A 17,931-nucleotide genomic window follows, 5' to 3' on the forward strand; every position below is an offset into this window, starting at 1 on the left:
CTTTGTATAGGATCATGTCCCTTCCCACCTCCTCTGAGGTCTTATTCTACCAATTACTTCTTCTTCCTCTGTCTTTCGCTCTCCTCTGACTTCTCCCTTTCGGTTTAAGTCTCTTCCAGTCAAAGACAAGAACCTTCTCTGGACCCCATCACGCTGGTAGCCACCTTGCATCTTGCAGTTCCTCCACTGACAGACTTACCAAAAGGGAATATCTACCTCTTCATCTCCCATTTTGTTCTTCTCCCCACTGACACCCTAACTTCCACACTTCCCAGGAAGACAGTTATGAAGCAGAAGATTCTTAAACACTGAAACATAACTTCAATCACCAAATAATAACTAGACTCCACTTCTGCTCCAGTTTTATTATTCAAATGCCACCTCCTGGAGGGGATGTGTGTGTTGGCGGGGAAAGACCTGGGTACTCCTCCCTTTAGGCTTCCACAGTCTTTGCCTCCATTGCTTTTACTTCTAGTATGGCCCTGGACAAAACAAAGCCCTATAATTTTTATTTGGACGTGTTTGTTGGCCCCATTTGACTAGCACACCCTGAGGGCAGGGATTTCTGACCTAAGCAGTTGTTTTTAGGTTCCCAGTGCCCAGCACATACCTGTAAAACTCACAACTATGGGGATGAACTTAAATAAATAAGTTCATCTCTGTACTTTAGGACAGATATAAAAAGTGTGGTCCATGTCCATATAGAGATGAACTTTGCTTTATTTTAAGAGCTACATATTCATTTTAATGTGTATTTCTTAAAAATATGGCTGGTATATCACACAATTTCATAGATATTATTGCTTAGGACCAGACTATCCTCCTAAAAAGCAAATCTATTGAAAGAAAAAAAAATTCACTACCGAGTGGTTATGTGTCCAAGGTACTTTTTCTGTATTAATTTTGCAATAACCCTCTGAGGTGAGCGCTATTATTTTCATTGCCAGCTTACACATGAGATTCTAAAACACATGTTAGGCAATTCACCCAGGTCCCACAGCTAATAAATGGCAGAACACAGGCAGACTGTCTTCAGAACCCATCCCCTAAACGCTACGTTATTTTGTGTCTCTAAATAACAGATCAGCAAGGAATTTAGATAGGAGGTATGAAAATGGCTACAGTTTTGAACATAATTCCCTGTCCCCTAAGAAAATCAGATAGGAAAATGAACCCTATGCTGATGTAACAATACTAAACATTTCATTTTACCTGTCAGAAAGGTAGCCGAAGATCACTGCTCCCAGCAGGACTCCAAGCATAAATGTAGGCTGGATCAGCCTTCCAAACCATTCTCGGTTACACACCAGATCCCACTCAGTCACCACGGTGCTGCGCCACTTGCTCTTGTCATAGATGTAGCCATCCAAGCAAGGGAAACTACTCTTATGGCCGTTATAATCATAGTTCAAACTCGACTTGTCATCCCTCCGGAACCTGTGACAGCTTGTGAGCTCCCAAATCTCACCGTCCTGTAGCTGCACTATGATGTGGTCTTCACGGCCGATGGAAAACTGGGTCCAGATGTCCTCCAACCTCCAACTAGAGATATCTTGGAAAAGAACCCGACTCACATTGCCTGGGGGCTTGCAAGTATGCTGTGGGGACACTGACAAGAACACAGAAGCCAAGTAATGGATACCACAAGAGATGTTCTGGAAGGCACATATAAAATAGAGGAATATCTGGTATCTGCAAAGAGAAAAAAAAATCAAGTTATTATATCTGGCCTATGGGCTAAAAAAAGACATATGCAAATATGAAAGATCTCCATTATGCCTTAGCTTGGATAAAGGGATAAACACAGAAATAATTATAGATATGTGTGTATACATATGTGTATATATCTGTCAACAGGGCCTAAAAGCGATGATATCCCAATAGCAGAAGCACATCGGTGCCCAGATCTTGGGCTCTAAATATCATTCTCCAATAAAAGGAACCAGGAAAAATGTCTGATTCTAAGACCAGGACAGGGAGAACACAAAATAAGCCTGGAGCATCTTACAGTATCAGAAAGTAAGGAAGTACTCAAAATACAAAAAACGTGGTGGCATGTCAAGGGGACAGAGGAACCAGTATGAAAGAGCTCCCAAAGGGCAAAGCTGAGACAATCTGAGCAACAAAATAAATAGCACAGTATAATCCAAAGTATAAAATAAAATAAAACATTTTTTAAGAATACCATGAAGTAGTTTTTATTTCCATTTTACAGAGAGGGAAACTGAGGCTCAGGGAAGGCCAGTGACTTGCTCAGAGCACAGAATTAAGAGCTGGGAGATAAATTCAGTCTATCTTAAGCCAAAGCAAGCTCTTTCCAAATGTCAAGCTAAAACCTGAGGTAGCACCGTAATGTGAAAGTGCCATTCACCCACTAGCTACATCAATAGAATTAGTTTCACAACATTTAAAATTATTTGAACTCCAGCAGTACACATGCTGATAGCTTTTGAATAAAATGTATTCACAACTATGTCATTTAGAAGGCAAATCAGATCTAGTGAGCATTCATGTCATTTTTTTTTTTAACCTGTTGAAAAATAGCCTGCACTGACAATCCTTTAAATACTTTGGGATATACGATATATGATATGATATGATGTCATATGATATGATGTCCTATACTATGATGTTTAATTTTACATGTCAACTTGACTGGGCTAAGGGATCCCCAGACATCTGATAAAACACTATTTCTGGTGTGTCTGTGAGGGTGACTCTGGAGGAAATTAGCATGTGACTGAGTAAAGAAGATCGCCCTCACCAATGGGGGTGGGCATCATCCAATCTGTTGAGTGCCTGAATAGAACAAAAGGTGGAGGAAGGGCGAATTTGATCTCTCTGCTTGGGCTGAGACATCCATCTTCTCCTGCTCTCCAAAGACACTGGCATTCCTGGTTCTTGGGCTTTTGGACTGAGACCAGGACTTACACCATCAGCTTCTTGTTCTCAGGCCTTTGGACTTGGACTGAATTATAGCACTGGGTCTCAAGCTTGCATACATCACATTGTGGGACTTCTCTCCTCCAGGACCACATGAACTAATTCCTATAATAAATCTCCTCTTACCTTTCAGTATATCTATCTATCTCTTACTGATTCTGTTTCTCTGGAGAACCCTGACAAATACACCATACTTATATAAGAAAATGACTGAACAAATAAAGAAAAAAGAAAGAAGAAACAAATCTTTCTTACAGTAGAATTCCAACTAATACCTGTAGATATTCCCTCTCTACAGAAGATGGACCTTAATTCCCACTCTTTCCCCTTTGGCTAGACATAGTGACTCATTTCCAAAGAACACAGTAGGATAAAAGGAGACTTCACAGTGGGGAAATCTGGCAAACACTACCTTAACCGGATGTTGAAGGTTAACATCCTCAGTGATGTTGTATGGATTATCACATTCCCCCTCATATGATGTGATGAACAGGCACTTCACCTCTGTGGCCTTCTTTCCAAAAACCATAACCCCAGTTTAATCATAAGAAAAACAACAGATAATCCCAGATTGGGGGACATTCTATAGGTTGCCTGGTCAATACGCCTAAAGAGTGTCAAGGTCATAAAAAACAAGGAAAGACTGAGAAATTGCCATAGACCAGAGAAGAGTGGGATAACATGACAACTAAATGCAGTGTGGTACCCGGGATTGGATCCTAGAACAGGAAGAGGACATTCCTGGAAAAACTGATGAAATCTATATAAAGTCTAGAGTTTAGCTAATAGTAATGTACTAATGTCTGTTTCTCAGTTTTGACAAATATCCCATGGTAATATAAAGTGTTAACAATGGGGGAAACTTGATGAGGGACACTCCTTACTCTCTTTGCACCTATTTTGTAACTCTAAAATTATCCAAAAATTAAAAGTTTATTCAAAATTTTAAAAGTAAATGTAGGGTCTCCAAATTTACAAACTGAAACCGACAGTGACCTGAAATTTGGTCAATCTTTGCTTAGCAAATTACTTTATTAATTCTTTTTTTAAAATCAAGCACCTAAGCATCTCTACTACACTAGAAGATATTAGACTAATGGGTATTGCCATCTGCCCTTGAGAGTAAGTTTTATTCTTTACTTCCCTGGAGTAACAAGTACTCAACATCATAAAGATATCAACTCTCCCAAAGTTAATGTACAAGTTTAGTCTGTAACTGGAAAACACTGGAAATTTAAATGTCTTCCAGCAGGAGATTAGTTATATAAATTATGGTAAAAGTTATAAATGCTGCCTGGGAGATGCCAGAGGAAAAGGGCAGCATGGAGTCTTTCACTAAAGGCAAGCTCCTGGTGTCTAGAACAGAGGGAGAATCACCCTGTCCAGATCATTACAGAGTGGAGTCTGTGGTGGGCCAGTGTCTAACTGCCAGACACCGAGGCAATGAAAGACTTGGGTACCAGATCCTCTTGCAACCAAATCCTGTTTGGGACCTAAGAGGCATCCTATATGAATATGACTGAGAATGTAACATACATCATGGTTATAAGTCTTCCACTCCTCCCCACCCCACAAATTCCAACACTGCAAAGTACGACGCAGCCCCCGCAAGCAGCAGACAGATTTTGTTTGTCTGAAGTTTACCTGCCCCTGAAGGCGTTTGGGTTTGGTTCCTAAGTAGTCTCATCACCTGGAGCAGCTCCACTGCTGAAAAGTTCACATTTTGCTCTCTGACCACGGCCTCCCATCCTCCCAGCTCCCCCTGTCCCTCCCGCTCATCCCACCTCCTGCACCGTCCAGGTCTCCAGTCTTTGAATCCCACCAGCTTCTCTAGTTTGTCACCACCTTCCTGGCCTCAGGTCCTTCCCCAGCCAACCTGAACCGCACAGTTGTCACTAGAGTTCTCTACAGAGTCACACAAGTGTTCTATTCTCATTCTCCATTCACACACAGTGTCCGCAACAGAGCACCTTCCCTGGCAGGCCTCTGAAGCTAGGATTTGTCTTCTCTCCCCCACCCTCAGGAGGCCTGAGGTGGGATCCAGGACTCTATACAAGCTTAAAAAGCTTCCCAGGAGAGGGGCTTCCCTTGTGGCGCAGTGGTTAAGAATCTGCCTGCCAACGCAGGGGACACGGGTTCAAGCCCTGGTCCGGGAAGATCCCACATGCCGCAGATCAACTAAGCCCATGTGCCACAACTACTGAGTCTGTGCTCTAGAGCCCACAAGCCACAACTACTGAGCCCACATGTCACAACTACTGAAGCCCGTGCGCCCTAGAGCCCGTGCTCCGCAAGAAGAGAAGCCTGCGCAATGAGAAGTCCACACACCGCAAGGAAGAGTAGCCCCCACTCGCCACAGCTAGAGAAAGCCCATGCGCAGCAAAGAAGACCCAACACAGCCGTAAATAAATAAATAAATAAATAAGCAAGCAAGTAAGCTTCCTGCTCCGAAAAATTGAATTCCCTGGTTTAACCATATGCTGACACAACGTTTGACATTCAAAATACTTAACAATTGTTGTGGAGCCACTGGAAGTCTCATAAACAACTTGCGAGGGTGTAATTTATTACAACCACTTTGCAAAACTGTTTGGCAGCTGACCACATGCACATTCAGGTAACAGAGCAATTCCTTTCCTAGGAAAATACCCAATGAAATGTGTACATGAGCTCCCGAAAGTCATATACAAGAAAGACTATTCATAATAAACCCAACCTGGAGACAATCCAAATGTCTGTTGACAGTAAATGAATAAACTGTGGAATATTCATGCCATGACATACTACACAGCAATGAAAACCCACAAACTACTGTGACATACAATATGGGTGAATCTCACAAACACAGTGTTGAGCAAAAGAAGCCAGACAGAGAGTACGTGATTTTTTACTCCAATTATACAAAGTTTAGAATCAGGCAAAACTAACCTATGGTGTTAGATGTGAGGATCGTAGTGAGTCTGGGGGAGAGAAAGGGGGCATGAGAAGGGGTGATCTGGGGTGGTAACACGTATGTGTTCATTTTATGATGATTCATCAAGTTGTAGATTAAGGTACACACTTTTCTGTATATACATAATACATTAATTTAGAAGTCTTATATTTGCAAGACCCAGGGAGAGGAAAAAGTATTCAGCAATGCCCCTGCTGAGGTGTGATTGGAATGGCTGCCAAGGCACACCCCATCTGTCCACATGGTGCGTATTGTCTAGACTGCAGCCCTGGTTGGCCACCCAATCCATGCTGACAAGAAGGTGTCTTCTAGAGGGGTGGGAGGGAGATGCAACAGGGAGGGGATATGGGGATATAAGTGTACGTATAGCTGATTCACTTTGTTATACAGCAGAAACTAACACAACAGTGTAAAGCAATTATACTCCGATAACGATGTTTAAAAAAAAAAAAGACTGGCACTTCTAAATTTAAAAAATTTATGTATATCTATTACGACAACAAAGGGGTATAATTTGTGCCATGGAGAACTTTAGTGGTGCAAGATTCTAACAGCAGCATACACCCACCACCTCCATGTTAGCTGTTTTTTCTTCTCAATGTGACTTGCAGGAATAAACTATGGTCCAACATTCAAAAAAAAAGAAATATATAGGAATGTGTAGACATATACATTATGAGCATTTCTAGCTATTCAAAAACAATGATTACAATGATAAAAGTGTCAAATTGGGTCCATCAAGCCTCTATCATTAATGTACCAATGTAATACCACTTCTTGGCTTCTTCTGAAATAAAACTAGTAAAGAAAATTAAAAACAAAAACAAAAACAAGAAGGTGTCTTACCTGAACAATACATATTTACCCAAATGCCTATTGGATGTCTCGACCTGGAATTCCCACAATGAATTTGCGTTAAGAGTCTCCAATGGATCTCAATACCTAAGTCCCAAGCCTGCCCCACCTGGAGTGTAACTGCTTCTGAGTTTAGGGCACCACCATCCACACAAACCAGAAATATGGGGTAGGGGCAGGGCATGGGGGGCCCTCATGGTCCTTCCCACTTCTCCTTCATGCCTTAGGGCCTGGAGGACCCATCATTTCCACTGGTTAAAACTATCCCATCCTACCTGTTCACACTGCCCCTGCTCCAGTCCAGACCCTCATTATCTCCCACCAGGGCTCTTACCTGGGTCTTCTCCGGTCTCTTTGCCCCAACTCCTGCCCCTCCAATGCACCTTTCATTCTTCATAGTGATCCTAATACCCAAACTGCTTAGCATGACATCAAAAATATTCTTGTGGATGACTGTAAGTGTACCCCTCACTGGCCTTCTCTCACCCTCATACTTTATACTCCATAAATAATAAACCACTTAGCAGTCCCTAAACAAACCATGCTAGTTCATATAATTATACTTTCTACGTGCTGGGAAGGTCTTGAGCGCTCTTTCAATTTGAATTTCCCTTTCCCTGTTACAAGGATAACTTCCTGAAAAAAACAAAACCCTACTTCCTTAGGTGTCTAGCATTCTAACATATCACTTTGTCCCTTACAAAGATTGTTGTCCATCAGGTGTCCCCCCCAGCCTAAGGCCCCTTCAGAAAAACAGACTTAGAGACTCCACGCTTCCACTACAGGCGGCTCAGGTTCCATCCCTGGTCAGGGAACTAAGATCCTACAATGCCACGTGGTGTGGGCAAAATAAATTTTTTTAATTAAAAAAAAAAAAAGAACAACAGAGACACAACATATCACTGTGCCCACAGCTGGAGAGAAACACTAATGGAAAAAGAATCATACAGACACAATAGACAGGAAACCCAGAGGCAAGGAAAAGCAAAGATGATCAGAACCCCCAGGAAACAGACTCATGCTATCTGGGTGACAGGTGAAGAAGATTACTTTTGGTCCTAGATTTATATAATTCTGTATAATGAAGCATAACTAGTGTCATCCCATTGTGGTTAAGAGCATGGATCCAGAGCCAGACTGCCATGGTTTGAATCTTGTCTCTGGTTACTTACCATCTGGGTCTTTGGGCAAGATCCTTACCCTTTCTGAGCCTCAGTTTCCTCACGTGAAAAATGGGTTGTTGGGGGAATGTAAAGAGTTAATACATGGAAAGCACTATGGCATACTGTAGGTGCATAAAAGTGCTAGTTATTATGATGTTCATAAGGTGAAGTCAAAAAAGAACCTAAGGGACTTCCCTGGTGGTGCAGTGGTTAAGAATCCACCTGCCAATGCAGGAGACAAGGGTTCAATCCCTGGTCCGGGAAGATCCCATATGCCGCAGAGCAACTAAGCACATGTGCCACAACTACTGCATCTGTGCTCTAGAGCCCGCGAGCCCCAACTACTGAGCCCGCGAGCCCCAACTACTGAGCCCATGTACCACAACTACTGAGCTTGCGCTCTAGAGCCCACAAGCCACACTACTGAGCTTGTGAGCCCCAACTACTGAGCCCACGTGCCACAACTACTGAGCCCACGCCGCAACTACTGAAGCCCACGCACCTAGGGCCCACGCTCTGCAACAAGAGAAGCCACTGCAATGAAAAGCCCGCGCACCCCAACGAAGAGTAGCCCCTGCTCACCACAACTAGAGAAAGCCCGTGTGCAGCAACGAAGACCCAACGCAGCCAAAATTAAAAAAAAAAACCTAAAAGTTCATATATTGGGGGGGAAAATCCCCAGTACCTATATCCATAGATTAAGTCAGTCACAAGGCTTAACATTCCAACTCTGAAATTTTATACCATCTCTCCCTTTATCCCAAGATAACTCAAAGATCCAGGTTCTTAGATCCCCCAACACAGATGCCTGAATCTTGGTTTCCTCAACTCCCTCTAACATGGGACTTAAGCCATGAAGTTTTTGTAACTTCGATATGGCTTCAGGACGAGTCCTGGAAACCTAATTCTTCTTAGGTGTCCCGCTTTCCTCTCTTAAATGTGATTAGGATAGTGCTTCCTCACCTTAGAAATGACTAATGAGAAATGAGAGATCATTAGGGTTTTCTACTTAACACTTTCACTAGGTTTCCTTAAGACTAAATAATGGAGTCCGCCTGCGGATGCAGGGGACGCGGGTTCGTGCCCTGGTCCGGGAAGATCCCACATGCCGCGGAGCGGCTGGGCCTGTGAGCCATGGCCGCTGAGCCTGTGCGTCCGGAGCCTGTGCTCCGCAGCGGGAGAGGCCACAGCAGTGAGAGGTCCGTGTACCGCAAAAAAAAAAAAAAAAAGACTAAATAATAATAATACACAATAAACTAGGTTTCCTTAAGACTAAATAATAATAATACACAATAAACTCTCTACTTACAAACAATAAAAAGACCAGTTAGAGCAAATGCCAGAGAAAATATGGGTACTGTGATATTTTACACTATTCTCACCTTTTGCTGTAAGCATTGACTTGTTACCCTTTTCCTTCCTATAAGCAGCTTTCACAATCTACCCTTCCCACTAGGATGGGGACTCAGGTAATAATAGCCATGATTTATTGAGAACTTACTGAATAATAAGACTTTTGCATACATTATTGTGGCTGGCTAAGAGCTGTCTCTCAAAATCCATTCTCCCCTCTCCCACCATGGTGAGCCACATTTGACCATGTGGGTAAGGACATGGAGCAGCTGCCCCCGGTGCTGCGGATGGTGGAGCTGCCTCGCCCACTTGGGTCCCTGGACAGCCCCATGGAGCACAACCTGCCCTGCACAGTTACCAGAGAGGAACAAACTCCAACTGGGGGATCTTTTTGTTATAGCACCTAAGTATCTTAGTTAATCCCTAAAATACATGGGGAAAGAATGGCATTAGTAACTACTACCTCATAGGGTTACTGTGAGGATGAAATGAGAGGCTGAAGGTGGATTGCTTACAATAAACATTTGTAGTACTATTATTACCCCCATTTTACAGATGAGGAAGTGGTAAGTCAAATGTCCAAGACCATACGGTTAATAATTGGTAAGTCAGGATCGGAACTCAGACATCCATCCCCGGAGCTGATTTTGTAATCCTCGTGCTATTCTTCTTCAAGGAGTCTAAGATGAGAGAATATTGGGCGAGGGGTCATACAGCGTGCAGATCAGAGGTTTGGAGCTCAGTCTGAATCCTGGCCTGCCACTCACTGCTAACGTGATCCTGGGAATACATGAAGGACCTGGCTGAGTCCCAGGGTCGTGCTCAGGAGAGCACCATGGTTGACAGCATGGACTGTGAAGGCCAATGGACGTCCAATTCTGCTCTGCTACTAACAGATTTGTGATTTAGGCGCAAGGCCTGGTTTTCTCATGTGTGAAATGAGTGATGCCACCCATATCATGGGACTGTAGTGAAGGTTAAAGAAGGTAACATATACAAAGAACTTATGACAGAGCCAGGCACAGCTCAGCATTCAATAACGCAGGTATCAGGAGGAAGCAGGGGAGAGCTGGGACCTCCTGCCCCTCCTCTACCTGCTCCACCACTTCTTTTTTGTGGACACTGAGAATCATAACCAACTTTTTGTGCAACTTTCCACCCTGGAGAACAGCACATCATCATCTCTTCACCACAAGCCTGGGAGGGAGCTAAAGGCAGGAATGATTATAATTCTCACTTGGCAGATAGGAAACTGAGGCACAGTATTCCCATGGTCACGTTCGCGGTGAGTGGCAGGCCAGGATTCAGACTGAGCTCCCAACCTCTGATCCGCACGCTGTATGGCCCCTCACCCAGCTACCTCTCCTCCCAAAACGTTCCAGGTCAGACAGAGAAGTGTTTTCTCCATGAATGAATGAATGACTACACTTTAAATTTTTTTAATTAACTTGACAAATGAAAAGAGGGTGACAATCGTACAAAGGTTAAACCTAGGTCCCACCTTGCCGTAGCTTTGGGTCCTTGACCCACAGACTGAGGGACCTGTGGGTCCCTCAGTCTCCCAATCATTAAGATAAGGATTCACCCCCTTTGCAAGATTCCGTGGGCATCAAATAAAGCACTGTGTAGCTGGCACATATTAGGTTTCTATAAACAGAAAAAAACAAAACAAAACAACAACCGCTAACGGTTGTTTCTGGAGCAATTCAATACCTGCCAGGCACTGAGGAAGACTCTACCGCGGGGCAGGGCGGGGCAGCAGTCGTCTGGGGAAGTGAAAGAGGAGCCCGTTTGGCCGATTAGAGAAATGAGCCGCCAAGAACCGGCATTCCTCTACTCCTGTGAGCTGGCTTTCCAGCCGGGGCTCCGGACGCCGGCACCCGCAGACGGCGCGCCCCAGGTTCCACCTGCCAAGCGGTAGGCGCGCCAGACGAGCCCTGCACCCACCACTCCCGAAGCGAGCCCCAGAGCCCACTGCTTGCTCTGGGGAGGTGCCGCCGCCAGAGTTCGAGAGGATGAGCCCAGCCAGGGCCAGGAGTCAGGACGCAGGCCTCCCGACTTCTCTGGGAAAGGAGGGATGGAAATGCTTTCGGATCGCGAGCTCAGCGCGAGAACCCCGTCGCAACTGGAAGAAACAGACCCCACCGGCGCCTCCCCCGACTCGGCTCCCCCTCCGCCCCCAGGCACCGACCTCCCTCCTCACCCCCACTCCAACTCCCTACCTGCCAAAGTGCCCCACGCTGTCAAAAATCAGCTCCAAGTTGCCGGACCCCACGCTGCCGCACCCCATGCTGCCGCCGTGCCCCGCGCTCCTAAGCAGGACGCGCGAGGCTCGCCTAGAGCCGGGGGCTGCGGGCACAGCGCCCAGCCCAGCCCAGCCTAGCCCAACCCAGCCCGGCCCCCACCCGCCGCGCCTCGGCCCGCCCCGGCTTCTGCGTCCCCCGCGCGTCAAAGTGCTCGAGCCGCGCGCGGGGCCAGGCTTTGTTCCTCTCTCTTCCCATCGAGCGAGTCCCCGCCGCCGCGGCCTCTTTCACAGTGCGCTGTGCTCCCGGAGCCCGCAGTAGCACGGTGCGCCCAGCCCCGCCACTTCCCGCGGCCTCCCCGCCGCCCCATCAGACTCTGGACACTTACCACGTCCGTTTGGGTCGCCGCTCGAGGGAAGCGCCGGTGCCTGGGTAAAGGTTGTCGCCCGACAGCCCAAGGCGGGAATGCGGAGGCCGGGGTTCGGTCTGGAGCCGCGCGCCTTACCTCCGTGGCTCTCAAACTTGTGCTTGAGTCTACCCCAGCACTTGGTTTTATATGCACATTTCTGGACGCCACTCTTGGGCACAAATATCGCTTTCTCAGAGAAGTCCACCCTTTTGAGGGCCAGGACAGGGATGTACAAGAGCAGGGCATAGAGAATGGATTCTGATGACCCTGAGAAGTGGCAGGATCTTGCAGAGCTGTGTGAAATATCTTATGTTAACCAAAGGGCAAAGGGAACTCCCTGGGTAGAAACTTAAGCAGAATAGTGAAAATAGCAAACTTGTACTTGAAGAGGATTTGAAAAAGAGGAAAGCGCATCTCCCAAAGTACTTCCCTTACCTACTTGTCACAAAGCCTGAAATAACACCATTAACGATTTATTTATTTTTGCTATGAATAATTCTATTTTCTTTTGAAATGCAAATGATCCTGGAATGATTAATCCATTAAGTAATAAACAATTTGGAATGTATTTTTTTTTAATTAGGTAGATTCTTACTAACTAGAAAGTCTTAAGGTTGGAAATGCTGGGGAGGTACACGTGGTGGGGGAAGCGGGGGGGGGGGAGATATGGGGAAAGTTGAACTTTTATCTACTGTTCTAATTACACCAAATAGAAATGGCACAACATAGATAAAATGGACAAATTCCCTGAAAGACACAAACTACCAACACCCACTCAAGAAAAAACCAGATAACCAGAATAGCCCTATATCTATTAAAGAAATTGAATGTGTAGTTAAAAACCTTCCCGCAAAGAAAAGCCGAGGCCCAAACATTTAAGGAAGAAATAATACTGATTCTGCTCATAACATTTCAAGAAAACTGAAGAGTAGGGAATACCTCCCAGCTCATTCTATGGACCAGTATTATCCTGATACTAGAACCAGGCAAAGACATAAGAAAACCACAGACCAGTATACTCCATGAAGATAGACATAAAAAATTCTTAACAAAAGTTGAATAAATTGAATGCATCTTTCTATAAAAAGGACAATACATCATGACCAAGTAAGGTTTATGCCAAGAAAGCAAGAGTGGTTTAACATCTGAAAATCAATCAATAAAATTCACCATGCTAACAAACTAAAAAAGAAAAACCATATGATTATCTCAATAGATGCAAAAAAAAGCATTTGACAAAAAACCTAACATCCTTTCATAATAAAGGCACTCAACAAACTAGGAATAGATGGTATTATTATCTGTTTCTGCCCATAGAACACTTATGACATGAAATGTGTGGGTTTTTGCTCATACCAACAACCAATTCTCCAACTCTCCAAATACCAATTGAGTTACCTAAATGTAATTCAAATCTGACACTAACTATTGGAGTTAGCATCAGATCCCACAAGTTGAGGGCTCAGTCCCACAATACTGTCCCCTATTTCAGATGCCAATCGCAAGTCCGAGGCTTCCCGTAATTCTGATAAACCGACAAAAATCAGGGTTCCCACTACCCCCTCCTCAGGTTCAATAATTTTCTAGAACAGCTCATAGAATTCAGGAAAACACTTTACTTACATTTACCTGTTTATTATAAAAGGCTACAGATGAACAGCCAGATGAAGAGATACATAGGGCGAGGTACGGAGGAAGGAGCACGGAAGGCACGCCACCTTTCCAGCACCCCATATGTTCACCAACCCAGAAGCTCTTTCAGTCTCAATAGAGGTTACATTACACAGGCATGGTTGATTAAATCATTGGCCATTGGTGATTAACTCACACTCCAGACCCCTGCCTTCCTGGGAGGTCAGAAAGTAAGACTGAAAGTTCTATCTCTCTAATGCCTGCTTTGGTCTTTCTGGAAACCAGCCCCCATTTTTAAGTTATCTAGGGGCCTCCAGCCACCTGTCATCTTACTACCATACCAGAAAGACACCTTTATCACTCTAGAGATTCTAAGGGTCTTAGAAGCTCTTGTGTCAGGAACTGGGAATTAAGACCAAATATGATAACAATAGATCCTCCTATCACCCCTATCACTCAGGAACTTACAAAGGCTTTAGGAGCTCTGTATCAGGAACTGAGAATTAAGACGGCATATGTATTTCTTATTATATTACAATATCACAGAAGGGAATTTCCTCAATCTGATAAAAGTCATCAACAAAAAACTCATAGCTAATAGCATACTTAATGTCTGAAAGACTGAACGCTTTCTCCCTAAGATCAGGAATAAAATAAAGATGTCCATTCTCACTGCCACTATATTGTACTGGGGGTTCAGGCAAGAAAAGAGAAAAAGAAAAAGTTCTCCAGATTGGAAAGGAAGAAGTAAAACTGTCTGTATTCACAGATGATATGATAATCTATGTAGACAATCTGATGGAGTTTACAAAAAAAAAAAAACACAAAACAACCTATTAGAATAAGTGACTTTGGCAAAGTTGCATGATAACAAGATTAATATACAACAAATTAATTGTATGACTATATGCTAGCAATGAACAACTGGAAATTAAAAAAACATTTTAATAGCACTGAAAATATAAATATTTAGGGATAAATCTAACAAAAAAATGTGCAAGATATATCACTAAAATCTAGGTATGTGCATGTACTCTGCAACTTGATTTTTCCTCTGAATGTTTGTGAAATTCATACATATTAATATGTGTAGCTCTAGTTCATTTCTTTTTCATTGTTATTTAGTACTCCATTGTTCCAACAAACCACAATTTACTTAACCATTTTCTAATTGACGGACATGCAGATTGTATTCAGATTTTTACTACAGCAATACTGCTATAAAGAGTCCCTATGTACATATATTAGAGTTTTTCTGAAGTATACACCTAGGAATGGAGTTGTTGTGTTGTAAGGCACATACATCAACTATTAAATATTGCTGAATTGCTCTCCAAGGTGGTCATACCAATTTGCCTTCCAACTGGGAGGCTATAAAATTCCCCACACCTTTGTCACAATACTTGTTTCATCAGACCCTTAAACATTAGTCAGTTTCAGAGATATGAAATGGTATTATGTTGGAGTTTAAATCTGCATTTCCCTAATTAGCACTGAGGTTGTACATCTTTTCATATCTTCATTGATCACTTGGTTTCCCTTTCCTGAGAATTGCCTATTCATATTCTTGCACATTTTTCTACTAGGTTATTTTTATTTATTTTGATTTGTAAGGGCTTTTTGCATATTCCAGACACCTTTGTCAGTTAAGCATTAGGAATAATTGTATTTTCAATCTCTTTATGGTGTCTTTGATGATCAGAAGTGGTATTTTTTATTTTAATTAAGTCAAATCCATAAATATTTTCCTTTATAGTTTGTGATTTTGTATTTTGTTTTAAATTTTTGTTTTTCCATGAGGTCACAAAAATATTCTATTTTCTTCTAAAAGTTTTAGCCTTTGGCTTTTCTTATTTAGGTCTTAAAGCCACTGGAACAGATTATTTGATTTGAGGTAAAGATCCAATTTTGTTTTTTTTCATACATGTAAAAATTGTCCCAGCACCATTTATGGAATATATTCCATCCTTTTCTCTGCATTTTCACTTCTGTCATCTATAAAGTTTCTATTTACATGTGGGTTTGTTCTGGACTCTTTAAATCTGTTCCATTGGTCTATTTACTTTTTCCTGTGCCCATGTGTCTTTATCATTTAGTTTTATGCATCTGCTCCAATCTTTTACTGCTACTTCTCCAAAATAGCTCTTACCAAAGTCACCATGATCTCCATATTGCCAAATTCCATGGTCAGTTTTCAACCCTTATTTTACTCAATGTCCACCTTTTAAAAATAATTTTAAAAGGTAAAATCATGACTCGCATACAAATATACAATGAACACGTCAATGATTTTATTTTATTTTTAAAATTTATTTATTTTTGGCTGCATTGGGTCTTTGTTGCTGTGTGCCGGCTTTCTCTAGTTGCGGCGAGTGGGGGGCTACTATTTTTTTTTTTGCGGTACGCGGGCCTCTCACTGTTGTGGCCTCTCCCGTTGCGGAGCACAGGCTCCGGATGCGCAGGCTCAGCGGCCATGGCTCACGGGCCTAGCCGCTCCGCGGCATGTGGGATCTTCCCGGACCAGGGCACGAATCCGTGTCCCCTGCATCAGCAGGCGGACTCTCAACCACTGCGCCACCAGGGAAGCCCGAGGGCTACTCTTTTGTTGCAGTGTGTGGGCTTCTCATTGCAGTGGCTTCCCTTGTTGCGGAGCATGGGCTCTAGGCGCGCGGGCTTCAGTAGTTGTGGCTCGTGGGCTCTAGAGCGCAGGCTCAGCAGTTGTGGTGCACGGGCTTAGTTGCTCCGCAGCATGTGGGATCTTCCCAGACCAGGGCCCGAACCCATGTCCCCTGCATTGGCAGGTGGATTCTTAACCACTGAGCCACCAGAGAAGCCCCTCTTTTAATCATTAATTAATGAGGGAACTAATAAGATGTTACAATCAGTTCAAAGAAGAATTCAATGAAGCCCAAGTATTAAAGCAATAAGTAAGGCTAGAACAGATTTACAAATAGATGCAGAACTGGCCTATCCACAGGGTAATTGCATTCCACCAGCGCAATCAGTTGCATTCCACAGGATGCAATTCATTTCTGTGGACAAGAATCATTGGTTATGATCAGACATTCTATTTGGCAGGTGGGGGCGGGGGGGGGCGCTCATTTCAAAATCTTTCACAGTGTTTACTGGCACCACAATATCATATTGTCCTTCTTGAAACATCTTCCTTTGCTTCTGTGCCAGCCCAGACTCTTGATTTTCCTCTTACTTTGCCACTTTCTGTATCTCAGTTTCTTCGATCCTCCTCTTCTTCCCATTTTCTCTATATGTTGGAGTGCCCCAGGGCTCTGAGCTCTCTCTTCTCTTTTTACACTCTCCCTAGTAGCATCATGTAGTCCAAGAGTTAGTAAACTACAGTCCATGGGCCAAATCTGGCCTGCCACTTGCTTCTACAAATAAATTTTTATTGGGACATAGTCATGCTCATTCATTCATAGATTACCTACAGCTGCTTTCATACTACAGTGGCAGACTTAAGTAGCTATGACCGACTGTATGACCCACAAAGCCTAAAATATTTACTATCTGGACCTTCTGTTTGCCCTTCTGCTGGCAAACAGAAAAAAGCATACCAACCCGTGATCTAGTCCTATGGCTTTCAAAACTTACATTAATGACTCCCAAATTTATATGTCCAAGCTGACCTCACCCCAGCACTCCAGACTTGTTAATACCACTACCTTCTCCATGTCTCCATCACCTATCTAAAAGCCACCTCAAACTTACCATGGCCACCCTCAATCCTGCTTCTCTCCAGAACTTCCCACCTCAGTAAATGGCACCACTTTCACCCAGTTGCTTAGGCCAAAACCCTGGGTATCTTCTTTTACTCCTCTCCCGTTTTCACACTCCACATCCTTTTTCATCAGAAAATTCTAGTTGCTCTGCCTTTATAATAGAGCTTGATTCTGAACACTTCTCTCCACCTCCACTGCTAACCTCTTTATCCAAACCATCATCCCTTGCTAGATTATGCAACATCCTCCTAACTGGTCCCCTTGCTTCCTCCCTTGCCCCACACAGCAGGCAAGCATTCCTGAAAAATATAATTCAAGTTGACACTTCCAGGTGGGACCAAAGTGAGGTGGCAGGGCAGGGACTGACACCTCCCGCAGCAACCATGGCGTATACTGGCTTCACAGTGCCTCTCGTCGTGATGAATGTGTTCTAGGGCTTCCTTGGCTTTTTGGTGCCCTGGGTTCATCCCTAAGGGTCCCAACTGGGGAGTTATCATCATTATCATCACCATCTTGGTGACCTGTTCAGTTTGCTGCTATCTCTTTTGGCTGATTGCAGTTCTGGCCCAACTTAACCCTCTCTTTGGACCACAGTTGAAAAATGAAACCATCTGGTAGGTACCTCAAACATCATTGGTCTTGA

The 17,931-nt window shown here is 43.7% G+C and overlaps 1 protein-coding gene and 1 pseudogene across 1 annotated transcript in view; one reads left to right on the plus strand and one right to left on the minus strand.

Annotated features, from left to right (window-relative positions):
* Nucleotides 1-11,614, minus strand: part of SLC22A16 (solute carrier family 22 member 16) — a 33,330-nt gene extending 21,716 nt beyond the window's left edge. The window contains exons 1-2 of the mRNA XM_029223977.1: nucleotides 11,490-11,614; nucleotides 1,213-1,692 (exon numbers count right to left, since the gene is read on the minus strand). Of these exons, the coding sequence (XP_029079810.1) occupies nucleotides 1,213-1,692; nucleotides 11,490-11,557 (548 nt within the window). The 5' untranslated portion in view covers nucleotides 11,558-11,614. The remainder of the gene's footprint in view (nucleotides 1-1,212; nucleotides 1,693-11,489) is intronic.
* A 6,057-nt stretch (nucleotides 11,615-17,671) lies between these two features.
* Nucleotides 17,672-17,931, plus strand: LOC114895888 (annotated as a pseudogene).

Source organism: Monodon monoceros, unplaced genomic scaffold (assembly GCF_005190385.1).
Source record: "Monodon monoceros isolate NGI ecotype Baffin Bay Population unplaced genomic scaffold, NGI_Narwhal_1 Super_Scaffold_15, whole genome shotgun sequence".
NCBI classification, from domain to species: domain Eukaryota; kingdom Metazoa; phylum Chordata; class Mammalia; order Artiodactyla; family Monodontidae; genus Monodon; species Monodon monoceros.